This window comes from Oryza sativa, chromosome 10 (genome assembly GCF_034140825.1).
Source record: "Oryza sativa Japonica Group chromosome 10, ASM3414082v1".
Classification (NCBI taxonomy): domain Eukaryota; kingdom Viridiplantae; phylum Streptophyta; class Magnoliopsida; order Poales; family Poaceae; genus Oryza; species Oryza sativa.
In genome coordinates this window covers 13,619,056-13,638,224 of record NC_089044.1, presented here as the reverse complement: position 1 = coordinate 13,638,224, position 19,169 = coordinate 13,619,056, and the positions used below count along the sequence as shown (strand labels likewise).

Genomic DNA, 19,169 nt, shown 5'->3' with positions numbered 1-19,169 from the left:
TAATGGGATCACACAAAGAAGCTAGGTCACTTCAGAGACAAATCCAGGCTAGGCCCAAGTCATGAGATCCCATTTAAATGATGGTGTATGAAACTAATGAAGATGGATATTAAGTAAGGGCGCGGAAAAAAAAAGAGTTATTAATGCGTGGTTAGTTAAGTTTTAATTATTATAAATTTGAAAAATATATTTATTTGATATTTTAGAGCAATTTCTATATAGAAACTTTTCGTAAAAATACATTGTTTAACGGTTTAAAAAACATACTAACAAAAAATCAAGATAAAATCTGCATCTTAATTAAAAAAGATCGAGGAACATAGTGGACTTCAATCCTTGTTTGCTCCAGGATCATGGCCTAGGTGGCCCATGACTAGATCCATCATGGATCCTTATTACTAAAAAAAAAAGCTATTAACACATGATTAGTTAAGTTTTAATTACTATAAATTTAAAAAATAAATTTATTTGATATTTTAGCGCAACTTATATGTAGAAACTTTTTTACAAAATACATTTTAAAAAATGCTAACGAAAACCAATATAAAATCTACATCTTAATAAAAAAAGATCGAGGAACATAGTGGGCTTTAATCCTTTTTTGGTCCAGGATCATGGCCTAGGTGACCCATGACTAGATCTATCTATGGATCCTTATTGCTAACGTGAGAATTTTTGAAAGTGCCTAATTAATACTCTCTTCATCTCAAACTATAATAACCTAATACTGATGAATGAGACATATCCTAATACCATAAATCTCGACAAATGGTATGTCTAAATTTGTAGTATTAGGATGTGTCTTATCTAATACTAGGTTCTTATATTTTTAAGACGGAAGTAGTATGTGTATAGATAGACGACACCATTAAAATATAACATACTGATTAATCAACAGCACAAACTAATTAAAATATGAGTAAATTATGCCTGTCATAGGAACTTGCATAGTGGATACAGATAGCTCGAATAACTTGCAAATTATTCGTTTTGGTACAACAACTTGACTAGTCTATATAAACCCTAGCTAACATAATACATGCAAAAAGAAAACAAAATAGTGTTTTTATCTCTCGAGGGGATATCTCCTCGTTTCTTTCATGCCACCTAAATATTTATAAAAAATATGAAAAAAGTTGATAAGATAGATTAATATGAAACATATCTTTTCACAAACATGTAAGTTCAAATTCAACTTCTACAAGTCGTAACAAATATAACTGTGAACGTAAGTTAAACTATTTTCAGCTTATTTTTTTATTGCAACTTGTAAAAGTTGAATTTGCATTGCATGTTTGTGAAATGATATATTTCGTAGTAATCTATGTTAACAATTTTTTTTCACAATTGTTTAGGTGGCATGCAAGAAATGATGAGATATTCTTTCTGGAGATGAAAATCCATCTCTATATAAAAAAAAGAGTAAATTTCACAAAACCTCAGGTTTTGACGCATCCATAACACAAAACCCTAGTTATTGTGTTTTATTTCAAGCAGTTTTGGGGTAAAATGTTTCAATAAACCTCGTATTGTGTAAAATACTCACATTTCATTATTGCATATGATTATTTTTTTCGTAAATTCATATTAGTTAACTCAAAGTACACATTCATCTCATATAGTTTATTTTTTTCTCAAATTTTTAATGCACAAAAACTTAACATAATTCTAACTGATAATAACATATAATTGGTTAAATATACACATAAAGGATCATACCATGATGATAAACGATTATTCAAAAGCAGCTAACATGTATATGTACTTAAAAATATCTCATGCATCTTTTTACATTTATTATAGATATAAATATATTAGCCGGATAGACAATATAAGCTTGTAGCTGATGTTTTATGAAACACTTTGTTCCAAAACCTGGGGTTTCATGAAACGAATAACAAAACCTCGCATCACAGAAGCCCAGAAATCTAGGGTTTTGTGAAATTTGCTTATCGTGGTCGCTGCCTCCTTCTTTGTTGGCTTTGAAGTGAACTTTCAGCTCCAAAGTTCAATCTCACCGGTCACCATCCACCTCAACTCCTGACCCTGACTACCTCGGGTCCTACAGCACTCAAAGACGCAGGGACTTTGATGGAAAAATTTACATGTCCTGGGGTTTTCTGCAAAACTACGAACAGCTAATAGTGTGTGTTCCAACTCACAGGTGAAAGGGTCACCAGTGCGCGCCACATCAGATCGTATATGAATTGTTTTGGCTCGGATTTGCATGGACTAACTTATATCGAATCATACAATTTGTAAATTTTGTTGTATCTATTTATACAGCTATGGCGTACCATGATCATGTGCCATAGATGTAATTTACTCTTGAAATGCAAATGACCTCGAGGCCTTAATTATCATCTCACTCTTCCGTATCACAGCTTCAGTTCATCATTGTCCGGGATCGAATCTTCCAAGTTTTCTCTAGAAAGCGCCCAATGCTTGTCGATGAGACAAGCATAGCTAAGGACTCGTTTGCCACAGTTGGCGTAGATTGTTATTAGTATTTGCTTAAACCTTGTTGAGCTCAGCAAAACCAATCGAATTTTGAGTCCAAGCTAATTTTCAGTAACACCACTTGTTCTCTGAATTACGCTCAAAATCGATGAATTGAGATAAGGCGGTAGCTGTTCAAATGCTGTTTGGAAATTTTTGGAATTCAACCATGGTATTTGAACCCAATTCCACGAGGATTCCTTGTCACCAGAAATCAACCAATCACAATCCAGGACAAGCAGCTCTGATTCGGACGGAATCCATCCATCTCAAGTTCTTAATTATCAACTCTTCTGATCTTTCTTACCTAGAAAAAGAAACTTCAATTCCTATGAAGCAACTCTTTAATTAACTTTCAGAGAATTTCTTATCAAGCAACAAATTGACAGGCAAACGAACTCCCAGCAGCTTGGTTCGACACGACACCAGGAATCTGATCAACTTGGAAGTTGGAACTAACATTAAGCTGAACGATCATCCAAGCAGAATATATTACATGATCTCTTTATCAATTGGAAGCCAGGAGCTGACCAGCTAGATCAGCATCACGCCCCTCTTTGTCTCCTCCTAATCCTACCTAAACACAGCATAATCCTTATTCCAGAGAAAGCAGCAGCAATGGAGATCGATCTACATACTCTATATACACACAAACAAGCATAACTTGTTTCTACAAGATCTGAAACATTTCAGAAAATAACCTACTGCACTAAGCTTGTCAGCTTGTTTACTTCTTCAGTTCTTCCCCCACACTGACAGGCTTGCTGACAGCGGTCCGCAGGCTGCTCCAGTCGATCCCCGCGACGCCGATCCGCATCATCCTCTCCCGACGATCTTCTTCAGCCTTCAGTTCCCTGTTGTTCAGAGCAAGGGGAATGGTCAGCTCAGATGATTTGCATCTTCTACTGTTCAAAATATGAAACCTGAACATGACTTACTTCTCCCTGTTGATCTTCTCCATGTCTTGCCAGGTGAGCCTTGGGCCCTCGTCGAAGCCCTCGCAGATCAGCTCGCCGCTCTCGTCGGTGTAGCAGAGGATGCCCATGCTCTTGTCTTCATAGACCTGAAAAACAATGGTATGATGTTTCAGATTAGCACAAAGAAGAATTTGATTCAGATGCTCACAGAGGCTAGCAAGAACAGTTACCTTGTTGACCTTGCTGGTGAAGCTGACAGAGTTGGGAGCCTTCTTGGATTCAGGACCTGAGAAGCTGCTATCCATGGAGGCTCTGATCAGATTCCTGGACCGAATCGTCTTCGGAATCAGGATTGTGTGAGGTGAGTAGCACCTCAAGGAATCCATGGATGATGGCCTGTTGCAAACAGGAACAATACTAATAAGTAATAACCATGGGAGTGGATGTCATGAAAATGGCCATTAGTGGGTGGTGGATATCATTTTAAAGAGGGGAAGTTAGGTCAATGAAGTCCCTGCAACATAAATCATTGGTTAAGCTGCATAGATTAAGGTACAATTGCATGGCTATTAAATTGACACATAATTGGTGACAAATTCCCTTTCTAACTCTTGTATCATTATTGGATTAAAAGAACCTAGTTATATATTCAGTGTCATGACTCATGACAAGGACTTCCAACTTGCTTCCTGCCAACTTTGTCCACCTTGGTTTTTACAGCACACCGAAACCGATGTTTTTTACCTGATTTTTTTATGATGGTAGGACCCTAGAGAATTTTATGATGGTAGGACTCTATGTGATAATCTGTACAGGATTGGAACATGACAGCTGAGAGATTCAGGTAGAAATCTCACACTTATCACTTATCACTTATCAGTCATAGAAAGTACATAGAGTTATACTACATATGGAAAAAGAATGTTTGCGCCTTTTAGCTGCGGAATTCTTCCATAAATGCTTCATGGAACACATTAAAGCGGGAGATAATCTGCCGTGTCTTCTCTTCCTGTGGCAGAATTGTGCATCTGAAATGCCATGTTCCAGGTACCTGCAGAATATAACCAACAAGAGGAACATTTGTTAGAATACCAGCAGAAAGAAAAAGGAATATTTTTCTGCAAGATCAACGAACATGTATTAATGCTTGAACATCTAATCATTGAAAAGTATAAAAACCATGTCTTAAGTTTATATTCTACTCTGAATAATATACAAGTAGATAGATGTAAGAATATTGTACTCACTTGTCCAAACACTGAGCCAGGCACAACAACAATCCCAGTGCTTTCGAGAAGACGGAGAGCATAGAACACATCCGGCTCTGTGTTCATCGCCTCAGCAGCTTCAATTGCCCGTGGCGGCAGCCGAACACTAGGGAACACAGATATTCCACCTTCAGCCTTGTTGCAAGTCATCCCTTCCATGCTGTTGAATGTGGACACCATGGCCTAAAACCAGTGCACAAATGCAACATTCAGTTTTGGCCAACCATGGTCTTTACCGCAGTGAAATCGTAACAAGTCAGAGCTTTAAATCATTGTATTGAAGAAAGAAATAAGATACCTCTGCACAGCAAGACAAAGATGATAGTATGCTGTCTCTTTCTGCACGATAAGAGGGGTATGACTCATCTCCAACCTGACAAAAGGGAGGATTATTAAGTTATGCAAAATGTTGATGTCTTCCCTTAAAGAAAAACAAAAAAAGTCGATGCCGAAGGTGAAGAATTCAGAGACCTTTGGTGGGTTCATGACTAGGCTCATAAGGATCTGGCCAGATATGTTGGAGCATGCGCTTAGGGATGCAACTTTGTATACTTCTCCCCTTACTTCCGAGCTGAAGCCAGTGACCTCCATGTAACCCCCTCTTCTCCCGCATTCTCCGTAGTATCCTGATGAAAAGGACAATACTTGTTATCACTTATCACATCCATCAACAAAGAGTATGTAGTTGTAATGTTGTATACTGATCAATAAAGAATTTGTAATGCATGCTGCATCACATCCAACAGTTCAGACTACTTAGAATTTGGCAGAAAAGATCGATATACAGGATTTGATTGGAAAAAGAAACAAAACACGCTGTGGAGAACATTCTTAATCAAGGACCGTCTTAGTGCCTGGGAACGAGAAATGTCCAATATATTGATAGGCAGAGTGTATGGCATGCTAGATAAGTAGATAGAGTTAGGCCCTCTTTATAAACAGGATTTTATTGGAGAATGAAAAGAAAAAAAAAATACATTGTGGTGAATATAGATGGCCATATGGGCTGCCCGGCCCGGCACGACCCAGGAACGAACGGGCATGGGCCGAGGTCAGTCGGGCCGGCACGGCCCGACCTACATGCCAGGCCAGGTTGGGTCAGCCCACGGGCTGCACACACGGCCTAGGCACGGCCCAATAAGTCTCGGGCTGTGCCGAGCCAGCCCGAAGGCACGACAGCGGACAGCCCATCGTGCTTCTCCATATATTAAGTCCATTTTTCTTCCCTCATCTCTTTGGGCTGTGGCTTTTATGAATGGCATAAGTCTATTCTGTATCCCTCTTCTCTTTGGGCCATGCCTTATATAGCTGATTTAAGTCTATTTTGGATCCCTCAACTTATTTTCTTTGATCGTGTTGTGTCGGGCCGGCCCACCGTGCTAAGGCATCGACCTAGGCACGGCCCAACTGTCGGGCCAGGCCGACACGGGCCCGACACCAGTCGTGCCATGCCATGCTTGGGCCAGGCAAAATGGTCGTGCCGTGGGCCGGGCCATCAGGCCTCAGGCCTTATGGCCATCTATAGTGGTGAACATTCTTAATCAAGGAGTCTTAGTGCTTGGGAAATAGAAATGTCCAATATATTGATAGGTAGAGTGCATGGCATGCTAGATAAGTAAATAGAGTCAGGCCGTCTTCATGTAAACGTAATAAGTTCAGCTTATAAAAGAGCATTCACTCCATTCAATCGATAGTATTCATGTAGCAGTCAAAGAAATTTGCCTTCCCTGAAAATCTTATGTGTATTTTTTTTCTCTCAATGAGTTCCAAAACTAATAGTTAAAAGGACCATAACTCAAAAGCACAAGTAACAACAGAGTTGCCTTTATTTTTTCAAGTTGCAATAAACAAAGATTTGCATATACTAGAACTTGAGAACGATCATGAATGAGACAAAGTAAACGGTTTGTACCATTAGATACTGAGTGGAATGATACTAAAGATATATCCCCTTCCCCATAGCCTATGGACCGTGCTACCTTCTTGAAGGAGTTAAATTTCTTCTGATCCGTGTAAATGTTTTCTTGGTAAACCTATCAAAGATAGTCGTGAAACGGTAAATGTCATATTTGCAATAGCCAAGGAAGAAAATACTACAAATGTTCTTATTAAGAAAGATACAATGGGCACCTCATCTGCTAGGAGAACAAGGCATTCATTCTTGCAGAGCTCCACTATTTCACACTGGTTTTCCTCCACAAGAACCTACGAGGAATTCAATCACATATTCACATTCGACTCCTTAAAATCAAAGAAATAGCGTGATTCAGTGATCCGTAAACAAACCTGCCCAGTAGGGTTTCCCGGATTTACCACCACAAGTCCCCTCACATCAATGCCCTTTGCCCGGGCACCATCCAACTGTTTCTTCAGATCTGAAATGTTCACACTCCAACCTCTGGATTCATCAAGGTAATACGGTACCTGAAATTTGCTTTCTTAGATCAGATTGGTTCAAGACAGTAATTAGTATCAATCGAGATTTGCTTCTGTCTGGTTAATGTGGTACACACAAGAGTTGCGCCACGAAGAACCATAGAATCTGTGTACAAAGAGTGTGATGGAATTGGGCAAAGGATGCCGTCCTTCTTGCCACGTATCAACAAGTGCATCATCATATGAACCTATATGGAAATCAAGAAACACAATGATCTCCATTATTTAAAACCTTATCAGATATGAGGCAGATACTAAGAATATGTATAGTTCATATTAGTGCCAAGGATTGAAGTACAAAACAGACAACATTATCAGACAAAAAAAAAAAACCCTAGCTTGCTATTCTACTCATATGTTTTTTCTTTAAACCAAATCATCCATTCACTGAAGTTCTTATATCCGTAGAATATCAAGCCAGTTTTCAGATTATGAGAACTGTTGGTTGCATCTTCGAAACCGCAACTTTTATCAAAACAGTTTGATGTGAGTAATACTATCCAGAGGCCCAACAGTTACCAGTGACAAAAAAAAAGTCGCATCATTATCCAGAAAAAAAAAAACAATGTGTATAATGATCAAACTAAATAGTACCGGTGCAGCTGCTCCATCTGTCAGGAAAATGTCCTCCGAATACGACGGTAAACCATCGCGAGAAGCTATTCCAGCAGCAATTGCATCACGCAACCCTTCAATACCCTGTCAAAAATAGTCAAGTTTGATGAAAGCTCATTCCCATATTTGTCAGCATTTGCTCTGAATTCTGAAACAATTGAATTTGCCTGACAGTGACTGTATCCTCCAGTTGTTTTTCCAGGAATGAAGCCTACAATCTCCCGTGCCCTCGTTATCGCATCAGAGCTGAAGCATTGGAACTTGGCAATCACGTATAGCTTGCAGATCATCTCTTCCATAAGTACAATTGTGACAGGAATACTCAATTTCTGTTCAGTTCTTACCTGAACATGAAGCTGGCCTCACTCCGGTCTAGGAGATGGGGATGATTACACAATGCAAGAACCTGGAGCATGAAAAGAAAAGAATCATCAGAAATCAATAAAATATGATAAATGACTAGTAAATTCATAGGGGCACATGCACACGCCTCCCGGAAGAACTTGTTTGGTTGCTGCCCTTGGGACTGTGGGTTGCTGTGGTTGCAATAGATGATCTACTCCAAGAAATGGGGGAAATTAGCCATAGTAAACTCAGGGAAACTCTGAACTGAATAGAAGTAAGATGCAGAGGAACTCTGAAAAGTCAGGCATTCCTACTGAAAGTAAGATTCAGATGAACGCACCTCACTGAAAGGATGTGAAGCTGGATTAGCGTCTAGCTCTTGTTGCATGCTCTAGAACCAAGAAATCAGAAAAAACAAGATGAGTTTGATCACGGCATTAAGCTGCAACCCCTTCATAATCTCAAAATACTAGAATTGAGAACAATCATTAATCCACCGAAGGAACTTGTTTTGAAAATAACAATTCACCAAAGAAACTCTTAGAACAATCACACAGTCTGAATTTCACTATACCGTGTCAGCTTGCAAAATTTTTTTCCTCTCTACTATAAGGATATTAACCGTTACTGTCACCAGCTAAAAAAATGAGCAATGCAGTTTGCGATGTGCAGACTAAACCTACTCCGATCCTAACTCCAATTGTCCCAATCAAGAAAGAACACCGCCGATCAAACAAACCAACGCGTTCTAACTTTTTTTTCCCAAAGATGGCATATCGTATTTTTTCGCACAAATCAAATAGAGAGGATTCTTTCGTCCCCCCATTGAGGCATATCACATATGCATGTGATTGTGAGCAAATGGGGGGGATTGATTGATTGATTGATTGATTACCTGCGCGCGGCGGGCGACGAGTCCGCCGAGGTGGTGATCCGCCAGCGCGAGCACCTGCAGCGGAAGAAGATCAGTGAGCCCGAGCCGCCGGAGACAGAGAAGAAAAAAACAGAAAGATCCAAAACCTTTGGGTTGAGGGAGCTGACGGTGAGCGCGCGGGCGGCGGCGCGAAGCATCTCGTTGGCCGCCGGCGACGGTGCGATCGATCCGGCGATGTAGGTGAGTGAGGTGAGGTGAGGTGAGCGAGCGAGGAATGCGGAATGCAGCAGTGAGCCAGTGTGACGATGGTGAGCCTCTAAGCTAGGCGGCCATGGATGGATGAAGAGGAGGGAACTCGTCTCATCTCCTCTCATCTCGTCGTCGTGCACGACCGGCTGACGAAGCGGTGGCCATGGACGCACGCGCGTGGTGACGTGGCACTCAGCCTCAGCGCCGTTCTTGGTGAGGCTGACGTACACTAGTCACGTGCACGGATCCTCCATCATGTTGGATTGGAGCCACCTGCTGCTCCCATTCGTCTTGTTTCGCGAGTATTTTTTGTTTCTCCTTCTCTTTTTTTTCCCCTGATTACAAGCAACGCCTACTCCGGTTTGGGTGTTCATAACTCAGAAATCTGTATAAATGTCTTTTGAGTAAATTGTTGTTTATAAATTAATAAATTAGTAAGGGGTTTGGCAATACTTATTGAAAAGAAAATATCTCTATAATAAATCTATTACCCAAGTTGGTAGGAAACAAGGAGATTCTTATTTTTGTTAGGCCTCATAAAAAAAAGTTAAGAATACTTTATTAAATATGGGTTCCTAGATTTTGAATAATAGGGAATAAGTTAGATTCTGAGAAGATAAATGGTTAGGTAACTTAGCTTTTAAAGATAAGTATGCATCTCTATATGCTATTGTTCGAAGGAAAAACTCTTCAATTGCTAATGTTATGAGATATGTTCCACCGAATGTTTCTTTTAGGAGGCTTTAGTTGGTCAGAATCTAGCAAATTGGCATGAATTGTACTTTTCTATTGTGCATATTCAGTTGAATCAACAGAAAGATTGTTTTACATGGAACTATCATTACAATGGCCAATTTTTTTTGTTCGGTCAATGTATTTAGCTTTAATAAACAATCGTTATATTGAGAGAAATAAGATTATTTGGAAGCTTAAGATGCCTCTGAAGATTAAGATCTTTATGTGGTATTTGTTTAAAGGGATTGTGTTAAATAAAGATAATTTGGCAAGGAGGAATTGGAATGGTAGTCTGAGATGTTGTTTCTGTATTAAAAATGGGACTATACAACATCTTTTTATGGAATGCCATTTTACAAAGTTTATTTGGAGATCAATTCAGTTTTCTTTTGGTTTTACTTTACTAATAGCATATCTCATATTTTTTATGATTGGGTTCTGGGGGTGGACAAGAAAAATAGAAAACTTATTCTTAAAACATCTGCTATATGTTGGACTCTATGGTTGAGTAGGAATGACATGATATTAGACAAATCACTATATGTTTCATATATGTAAGTAATTTTCAGGGCAACAAATTGGCTCACGTTCTAGGCACAACTACAAAAGGATGATGAAGAGGCGAGTTTTTAAAATTTGCATGTCGTAATCTTGAGAAAACGGTTATACAATTGTTTACCAATCTTGGATGGAGATACATAAATAGAATTCAATGATTGTGTACTCCCTATCAACACAATCTTGTGTTGATAGTCTTTAGTTTGCTTTTTCTTCATGGTTGGTGTCTTCTTTTATTTATGTGAGCTACACTCGTTTTGAGTGTTACGTTGTAATAATTGGTTGTAACTCGTTGAGCAAAGGCTAGGATATTCTATTCTATTATCTTAAAAAAAAAGTAACGCTTACTCCTACGTCTGTTTTAAAAAAACTACTTTTGAATATAAATATAGATATAGTGTATATTCAAATTCATAGCTAGAACTTTGTTTTTTATGGAACGGAGGGTATATGTGTTTGTGCACAGATACCACAAGTTCACCCTCCTGTTAACATTAGATTTAGCACCAGAATAAAATATAGTAAAGTTTAGTGATATTTGAAAAGGATCCAAGCATGTTTGACAGGATAGTTTGATTGGTGACTTGAGACGGGTCCAACCGGGGATCCCAATGGTCGGGCCGGTAAAAACCGAATTCGAGTCCAATTGCGATGGATCTTAAGTTTCCTTGCGGGGACGTGGAGTTTATTGAGTCTATCTCGTTTTATAAGTTTAATACAACGTGGAAATGGTCAAATGGAAGACCAACCCCTTTTTCATATTATGAGAACATCGCAATCTTTTTTTTTTAAAATGGTTAGGGCTATTTTTATATATTTTTGAAAATAGGGGAATATGTAAGGTGTTAAAACATTTTCTCGTTTGGTTATCTATAGTTGTTTAGCAGGCTCGCCTCTGACCCTTTGTAGGAAAGTTATTCTGACAGTGGCTAACAGGTGGGTCCAATTCCACATGTCAGCGACAACTATTATAGATGTAGTAGAGGATCCTTACTCTATTTTAATGTCACATTCTTAAATGCCACCCTCTCCAATAACTGATTATTTGTCATGGGGACTTGCTCAAAGCCACTTTTGGACCTAAAACGTTGCCACATCAGTTGAGTGATGTGGCACTGGAAAAGCAAATGACCATACTACCCTGATCTCTTCTCTCTCATATCTTCTCATTAAAATGACAAGCAATGCAAGAGGTCGAGCAAGCCCATGGCGGTGCTGCCGCTCGTGCCGAGCGATTGCCGTTAAGATCGACGCAATGGCGGCAGCGCTAACCTGTGTAGGAGGAGACGATAAGGAAACAACGGCGACGGGTGGTAAGATCTCCCAAGGAGCTACGGGGGCGCCGCTCTGGTCGGTAGCGGTGCTACGCGATCCATGGTGGCGACGGGATGCGGTCCATCCGATTTACTAAGGGTGTGTTTAGTTCACACCAAAATTAGAAGTTTGGTTGAAATTGTAACGATGTGACGGAAAAGTTGGGAGTTTATGTGTATAGGAAAGTTTTGATGTGATGAAAAAATTAGAAGTTTGAAGAAAAAGTTTGGAATAAACTCTACCTAAGCTGAAAGATAAGAATGGCAAAGTGGAGACATTTTTTTTTGACCCGGGTGACAAATAATCCAAGTCACTGGGAGGTTGCTACTATTTGAGAATGTGCCATTGAAGAGAGTGGCAAATGGTCAAAAATCACGAGAAAAAAACAAGTTACCTGTACTTAGTTTAGCAGGAACATTTACCGATTTATTTCCAACTTCTATAAAAAATTAAGTGTGTTAAGATATGCTTATAAGTATGTTTATTTTATAATGAAATTTAATCCAGTCACATATATTTACAAGTCCTTAAAAATAGATTGAAATTATTGGGATTCTGTTTCTACCATCAAGGCAACAAATACCATGTGCCGCAGGAATCTTTAACCTAAGCATTATAAATCTATACTAAAATTTACTATTTGCAAGTTGTGATTTACAGTAGACAGCACAGCAGAGTAAAAGACACTGAAAGGTCTCATTTTATTCAGAGCATTTTGTTCAGCAGCACTCCTACCAACCAACGCTATTCAAATCAGAGATGAATAGCTGGTGGGTCTCACAATCAGATCAAGCCATTCTCATACAGTTCAGCCAACTCCAACATCTCAAAACTATAGCTGCCTCTGCACCAAAATCTTAACATTTATACAGTAACAGGCACAACAACGAAATGGCAGGTAAATTTCTCCTCAATTTGCCATCGAAGGCATCAGTTTTTCAGTACCCTCTGTGATTAGCACACTAAAAAAAAGCATGTCTGGCTTTGATTTATTTTGTTTTGGTCTACACGATGATGCTATCATGGGGACAAAAAAAAAGAAGGCCTGGGGAAAATCCATCAGGCTTGTATAGAACTCCCCATCTGTTCAATGGTGAATGGCAATTCAGTCGCGGTACGCTGCCATGAAGCCCTCATGGAATGCCTTGAAGCGGGAGATGATCGCGGGGATCTTCTCCTCCTGTGGCAGGATTGTGCATCTGATGTGCCATGTGCCAGGAACCTTTGGAGTAGAAGAGGAAAACAAAATCAGTACCATGGATATGCCAAAAAATAAAGTGCATGGAGTGCTTATTGTTCGTAAACTTCAAAGTAGCTTTCAGGTTTGGACACACAGAATTATAACAAGATAGTTGTTGAAACAGAACAAAAGAGGCAGATACATGATGTGTCCCAGGAATCTTTTTAGTTGATAACATCACCATATGCCAGTAATAAATTTTTAGTACTCCCTCCTTCCCTAAATATTTGACGCCGTTGACTTTTTTAAACATGTTTGACCGTTCGTCTTATTCAAAAACTTTTGTGAAATATGTAAAACTATATGTATACATAAAAGTATATTTAACAATGAATCAAATGATAGGAAAGGAATTAATAATTACTTAATTTTTTTGAATAAGACGAACGGTCAAATATGTTTTAAAAAGTCAACGGCGTCAAATATTTAGGGACGGAGGGAGTACAAAATATCTAGTGACCAAATAGCATGGTAAGAACGCAATAGTATGAGAAGTTCTATTCAGGGATGATTATTTTCAGATATTTGTTGCAGAAGCTCAACACAAAGATATATTCAGGAACTTATGAGAAAAAAAACCATGATTGTTATTTGGTGGCATAAAAAGTGACGTTGAATCTTTTAAGGAAAATTTGTTTTGACTTAATATGTCCAAACCAGTAGTATCAGCAGATACAAGCACAAGCATATTATATTCTTCGTATAAAGATTAAGTTGACTCACTTGGCCAAATCCAGATCCAGGGACAACAACAATTCCGGTTGCCTCGAGGAGACGAAGGGCATAGAAAGCATCAGGTGCTTTGTTAGCAGCTTTAGCAGCGTCAATTGCCTTTTGTGGCAGACTAAGCTGAGGGAAGAGGTACATTGCTCCTTCAGTTTTGTTGCATGTAATTCCCTCAAGACTGTTGAAAGCATTCTCCAATGCCTGCCATCAAGAAAAAAACAATTCTACAATTTGTTCCCAGATATCATTTAGCAGTATAAGAGAATTGGAATCCTGGTATACCTTTGCACGGCGAGCTAATGATTGGAGGATTCCATCTTTCTCTGCCTTGTATGAAGCATATGATGCATCTCCAGCCTGCAGAATCAAATAATGGTATCTGATTAGAGACTTTTGCACTTTCTTAGGTAGAAATTTAAACAATGACAGAACATTGACCTTTGGTGGATTCATGACGAGGCTGGCAAGGATCTGGCCAGTGATATTGGAACATAAGTTCACTGACGCCACTTTGTAGATCTGCTCTCTAACTGGAGCACTGAAGCCAGTAATCTCCATGTAGCCTCCTCTTTTGCCACATTCACCATAATATCCTGTTGTCAGCAAGAAAATCCTTTTGAGAATCCAGTGCCAATAGAAAATAAGAAAACAGATCATCGTATTTACCCTTAGAAACAGATTGAAATGATACTAAAGGGAGATCATCCTCGTTGTATCCCATGGATCTCGCTATCTTCTTGAAAGAGTTAAATTTCTTGTTGTCAACATAGATGTTCTCTTGGTACACCTATCAATATGAATAGTGTTGATGTTACAGACAGCACAGCGAAAAGGAATTAAGCAGCTGAAAGTTTGTTGTGGAGTTGCTCAAGTAACAATCGCTTACCTCATCAGCCAGAAGAACAAGTCCCTCATTTTTGCAGAACTTCACTATGTCCCGTTGGTTTTCCTCAGCAAGAACCTGCAAATGAATTAAAACATGATTACAGTTCTTTTGTTGGGTACCTGCACCAGCTGCAAATGCTTCATGCACATTGCAGACAAACAAAAATACATATGTTCCCTAACAATGGAAAATCACATAAAAAGATACAAGAATTGCAAATATATATGCCTTAGGTAGATACATGCAGAATATGGTGTGAACAGAAATTGCAACAATCCAAGATGCTCTCCAAATTAGACAAGAAAGCAATGAATGCAAACCTGCCCAGTTGGATTTCCTGGATTGATAACTACCAAAGCCCTAACATCAATGCCTTTCAACCGAGAATCTTCGAGTTGCTTCTTAAGGTCAGAGATCTCCAAACCCCAGCCTGTTGATTCATTAAGATAATACGGGACCTAAAACAAAATGCTCTCAATTAGGCTTTGGTGCAGCATGAATGCAGCCATATTGAAAATGTGCTGAGAATTCAAAACATACAAGAGCTCCACCATGAAGAGCAATGGAGGCTGAGTACAAAGGATATTGAGGAATTGGGCAGAGAATGCCATCTTTCTCGTTCCTTATCAGTAACTGCATCATCATGTGAACCTAAAACAGAGGGGGAGAATAGCATCATAATGAGATTCGAACTGCTTCCTGTTTATTCAAAAAATGTCCAGTAAGATTTAAAAAGAAGGTAAAGTTCCTACTCCAGGGCTTGCTCCGTCAGTAAGGAAAATGTCGTCTGCATTTGCAGGGTATCCGTCACGTGATGCAATTCCAGCAGCAATTGCATCACGCAGCCCTTTGATGCCCTAGGAAAAATGAGTACGGTGAAATTAAGATTCTTTTTTTTTCTTTGTAGTGAGTAAATGTATCAGCCTGAGCTGCTCACCTGGCTGTGGCTGTATGCTCCAGTTGCTCTTCCAGGAATCGAGGCAAGAATTGTTGTTGCTCGAGAAATGGCATCAGCACTGCAGCAAAGATGGGGCATCAGATACTCACTAGAATTTCAAATTTCAGTATGATAGTCAACTATTTATGGAAGTTCATGAGCAGAACTCTTTTAGAAATTAAGTTAGGGTGATATGCCAGTTGCATAGTTAATCGATTTAGTCCTAGCCCTTTTAACTAGGGATAAACCACCTTGAAAATTTCTCAATAAGATTTTGGTTTTTGAAACTCCTATGCTCAACTAACATGTAATATTTCTAGTCAAAACTCAATCAGTAGAGAGAAACAAAAGGATGAAGTATATGGTAAGCAAACTAAAGGAATGTGAGTGTTTGCACTAGATATCTCCATTTAAGTTCTCTGCATATCTGTTTGATGCTGATGAAATAAAGGTGCCGATATTCACCTGAACAATGATTTGGTTTCCTCCTTTTCCAACAAGCATGGATGATCACAAAGAGCAATAACCTGCAATACAGCATGTGAATATCATGGAAACAAAATGTAAAACTTGAAGGCAAGATAACCACATACCTCCCTGAAGAATGTAACTGGCTTCTGACCAAGAGACTGGGGATTCCCAATGTTGCAGTATAGGATCTGCAAGGGGAAAACAGAATGAGAAAATAATCTACCAGGAAAAGCTCCTTTATGTTAAATTGATAGTTACTAACCTCATCAAAAGGAAGAGACCCTGGTTGAGTCTGTAGCTGTTGCTGCAGGCGCTGGAAACAGAAGAAAACAGATAGATATCAAATTATAAGCAGGTAATTGAATTATTGTAAAAACAACAGCACAGTTTACTACTGCAGGGGAAGTCAAGGAGATGTGAATAAGAAGTTTATACTGTTAGACAAACACAGACAACAAGATAAACCTTTTCGTTAGATACGGTGAAACTTAACTGACTATTCTCCCTTTATATATCTCAGCAATGACTACTTTATTCTCTGCGAGCTAGGCAGTTAAGTAATTAATTGACACTAATTGGTGGTAGGTTCCAACAAAACCATATGGATTCAACACTTCCAAAAAAACAAGCAAGATTGTGCGATAAAAATAACATTTCTATAATCAAGTTCAGCAAACTAATTGAATTGTCACCGAACGCTCTAACAGCTATATTCAACTGTCAACTATTCAATCCCTATTCTATTGCCAAAGTACCTAAAAGTTAATGAACAAGAAAACAAAAATCCCTTTAATTTAAAAGGTTCATAGGACTAGCTGGTTAACTTTTCATTCAAGAAGAATACAAATGAAAAAAAAGATCAAAACTGCACGGGTTACAACCATTATAAAGTAACACACCGACGTCACTCAAGATACCTGAGCATGGATCACAATCTCTCCACGCACTGCATACTCACAATTCAAAACCTGCACGGGTAAGCTTATTAGTTAGGCACTAGAATAGGCACCTGGTTGATCAAGAGATGGAGAGAAAATAACTAGAAATCCAGTAAATAGAACAAGTAATCTTCAGGAAGGAAATTGCAATTGCATTCTCAAACTAAAACTGTTATGAACTTGTCAAGGGCATCAATTTTTAGGACTATATGGCAGGATAGTGGATGACATTCAATTTAGTTAAGCAATCATGTGACTGTAACTGTAATAATAATAATTCCTGCAGGGAAGAATATAATATATACACATAGATAAAGTGGCCATGATACTATACTATATTACTGTTTTGCTTCAGTGCAGCTGATAGAGCTAAATGCTAATTAATTATTGAATGGCGCAAGTTGAAAATGAAAAGCAGACCACACGGGCAGTACTTTTGAAAGTGTTAGAATAACACAATATTATCCAGCTTGCCAAATAGGCAAAGCATCATAATCAATTTTCAATAATAGTAGGAACCAATATAGCATGAAAATGACATCATGAGGAAGGTAACAGATATTTATTCCCCATTGTTTAACACAACACCCAAAATATAATATTTTTTCCAGGTTTATAAGCCTACAGGGAAAAAGAACTTGTTAAAAGCAGTTGCTATTAAATATTCTAATGCATAATTATCTCCTTAAAATCCAACTGAATCTTCACAAGACACAAGTTGCCATCGGAGCAAGTGAGCAGCACCCTCTGCTCTCACTGAAACAACAATATGGTGCTTCAGCATCTTCATGTCACTATTTGGTAGCAGAAGTGGGACAACAGTTCATTGAAATTGCCATATTCCATTTTGAAAGGGAAAAGAGATGCTGATGTTACATGGCACTGTTCGATCACGGCAAAAAGGCAAAAACTGAAGGCCAGCAGCTGCTCAACCAGTACTGAGATCTACCTCTGTGTTAATAGAAGTAACAGCATCCAAGTAAAAGAACTGCATCTCTAATTAACTACAAAACTATTACTGTTTGCAGACTAAAAATTGCTCATGGCAACTACCCTGCTAATTGAAAGATCCTCCTCGCTGCATGTGTGATAATTCCTCGTTTCTGGGGACTGGGCACCTTGAATTCACAGATTTAGACAAGCAGAACACAAGAACAAGAACTAAGCATGATAACTACACTGGAGAAAAAAAACCAGAGCACAACCCACTCCATCAAATTAGAACACCATCTTATCAAAACTCTTCCATTATCTAAAACAAGAGCACCCTACTGCCCCACCCATATCCCCTTCTGAATCACTCCCATGACAACATCAGGACCATTGGATGCTCAATTCGCTACGCTAAGAAATCGAACTAAGAACAGGGACCAAAAAATCCCTCCTTTTGACCCCTAAACTCCACCGGAAGTCCGAAACCGAGCCAATCCCTATCCTCACACCACATCACATCGAAAATGCAATCTTTCCTCAAGAACCTCTACAACCCCCACAAAAAAAAAGAGAGAGAGAAGAGAAGAGAAGAACAAAAAAAAGAAAAATCAAGAAACGGGCATGAGGAGGCGCAGGATCACCACCTTGGGGTTGAGGTTGTCGACGGCGACGCTGGGAGCAGCCATGGCGGCGGAAGCACCAAGAACAGAGAGAGAAAGTGAGATTCAGCGGCAGCGTTGACGGGTTGGGTTTCGTGGCGAATCGACGGCTCCCCGCACCAAATTGGCTGCTCCTTATAAAGAAGAAGAGAAGCAAAAACCGCAAAAACGCGATGCGCCCACCGGATGGAAAGCGACCGAGGACGCAGAACCGCCGCCCCCAGCTGCGGTTTTCGCATCCACAATCTCTCTCTCTCTCTCTCTCTCTCTCTCTCTCTCTGCACAAGAACCCAAAAAAGTCTAACCTTTTAGTGACAGTGTTAGAGCGGTGGGCACGTCATCGTATTGTGACTACCAGTGGCTGGATTAGATTACGTGTGTGTTTAATTAGGAGGAGGATTTCAGTTTTGCCTTTTTGTTTCTTTCGTTCTTTTTTTTTCTTCTTTCTGTGTGACTTTGTGTAAGGTTTGTAAATTGGTTTCGTCGCATGGAAAGAGTCCAAATAGGGTGGAGGATGAGGTGGTTGGCTCTTGGGTTTTTTTCTTTGATCGATGTGTGTGATGACACAT

The 19,169-nt window shown here is 39.2% G+C and overlaps 3 protein-coding genes across 3 annotated transcripts; all 3 read right to left on the bottom strand.

Annotated features, from left to right (window-relative positions):
- Window positions 1-2,933: 2,933 nt before the first annotated feature.
- LOC9270027 (uncharacterized) lies at window positions 2,934-4,130 on the bottom strand. The gene is made up of 3 exons (XM_015757304.3): window positions 3,647-4,130; window positions 3,438-3,562; window positions 2,934-3,353 (listed from the first exon to the last, which is right to left on the bottom strand). The coding sequence occupies exons 1-3, from the start codon at window positions 3,800-3,802 to the stop codon at window positions 3,227-3,229; spliced, it is 408 nt and encodes a 135-aa protein (XP_015612790.1). The 5' UTR covers window positions 3,803-4,130; the 3' UTR covers window positions 2,934-3,226.
- Window positions 4,018-9,358, bottom strand: LOC4348525 (alanine aminotransferase 2). The gene is made up of 15 exons (XM_015757301.3): window positions 9,101-9,358; window positions 8,976-9,029; window positions 8,421-8,471; window positions 8,226-8,291; window positions 8,080-8,141; window positions 7,903-7,981; window positions 7,715-7,819; window positions 7,198-7,308; window positions 6,971-7,108; window positions 6,815-6,889; window positions 6,597-6,717; window positions 5,156-5,310; window positions 4,983-5,057; window positions 4,664-4,867; window positions 4,018-4,467 (listed from the first exon to the last, which is right to left on the bottom strand). Exons 1-15 carry the CDS (start codon window positions 9,326-9,328, stop codon window positions 4,351-4,353), a joined length of 1,641 nt encoding a protein of 546 aa, XP_015612787.1. The 5' UTR covers window positions 9,329-9,358; the 3' UTR covers window positions 4,018-4,350.
- Window positions 9,359-12,702: 3,344 nt separating this feature from the next.
- On the bottom strand, window positions 12,703-18,708 carry LOC4348524 (alanine aminotransferase 2). Its single transcript, XM_015758952.3, has 15 exons — window positions 18,586-18,708; window positions 16,988-17,038; window positions 16,333-16,383; window positions 16,193-16,258; window positions 16,065-16,126; window positions 15,600-15,678; window positions 15,415-15,519; window positions 15,203-15,313; window positions 14,983-15,120; window positions 14,663-14,737; window positions 14,443-14,563; window positions 14,215-14,369; window positions 14,059-14,133; window positions 13,774-13,977; window positions 12,703-13,032 (listed from the first exon to the last, which is right to left on the bottom strand). The coding sequence occupies exons 1-15, from the start codon at window positions 18,625-18,627 to the stop codon at window positions 12,916-12,918; spliced, it is 1,452 nt and encodes a 483-aa protein (XP_015614438.1). The 5' UTR covers window positions 18,628-18,708; the 3' UTR covers window positions 12,703-12,915.
- Between the last annotated feature and the right edge of the window lie 461 nt (window positions 18,709-19,169).

Excerpts from the sequence above, each read along its gene's own strand:
- LOC9270027 (XM_015757304.3), bottom strand. The coding sequence starts at position 3,802 with ATGGATTCCTTGAGGTGCTACTCACCTCACACAATCCTGATTCCGAAG. Across the intron at positions 3,563-3,646 it reads TCACCAGCAAGGTCAACAAG|GTCTATGAAGACAAGAGCAT; the intron begins GTAACTGTTCTT and ends ATTGTTTTTCAG. Across the intron at positions 3,354-3,437 it reads GAGAAGATCAACAGGGAGAA|GGAACTGAAGGCTGAAGAAG; the intron begins GTAAGTCATGTT and ends TCTGAACAACAG.
- LOC4348525 (XM_015757301.3), bottom strand. The coding sequence starts at position 9,328 with ATGAGAGGAGATGAGACGAGTTCCCTCCTCTTCATCCATCCATGGCCG. Across the intron at positions 7,820-7,902 it reads GAGGATACAGTCACTGTCAG|GGTATTGAAGGGTTGCGTGA; the intron begins GCAAATTCAATT and ends TATTTTTGACAG. Across the intron at positions 7,309-7,714 it reads CAGATGGAGCAGCTGCACCG|GTTCATATGATGATGCACTT; the intron begins GTACTATTTAGT and ends ATTTCCATATAG.
- LOC4348524 (XM_015758952.3), bottom strand. The coding sequence starts at position 18,627 with ATGGCTGCTCCCAGCGTCGCCGTCGACAACCTCAACCCCAAG. Across the intron at positions 16,259-16,332 it reads GGTCTCTTCCTTTTGATGAG|ATCCTATACTGCAACATTGG; the intron begins GTTAGTAACTAT and ends TTCCCCTTGCAG. Across the intron at positions 15,314-15,414 it reads CTGACGGAGCAAGCCCTGGA|GTTCACATGATGATGCAGTT; the intron begins GTAGGAACTTTA and ends CCTCTGTTTTAG.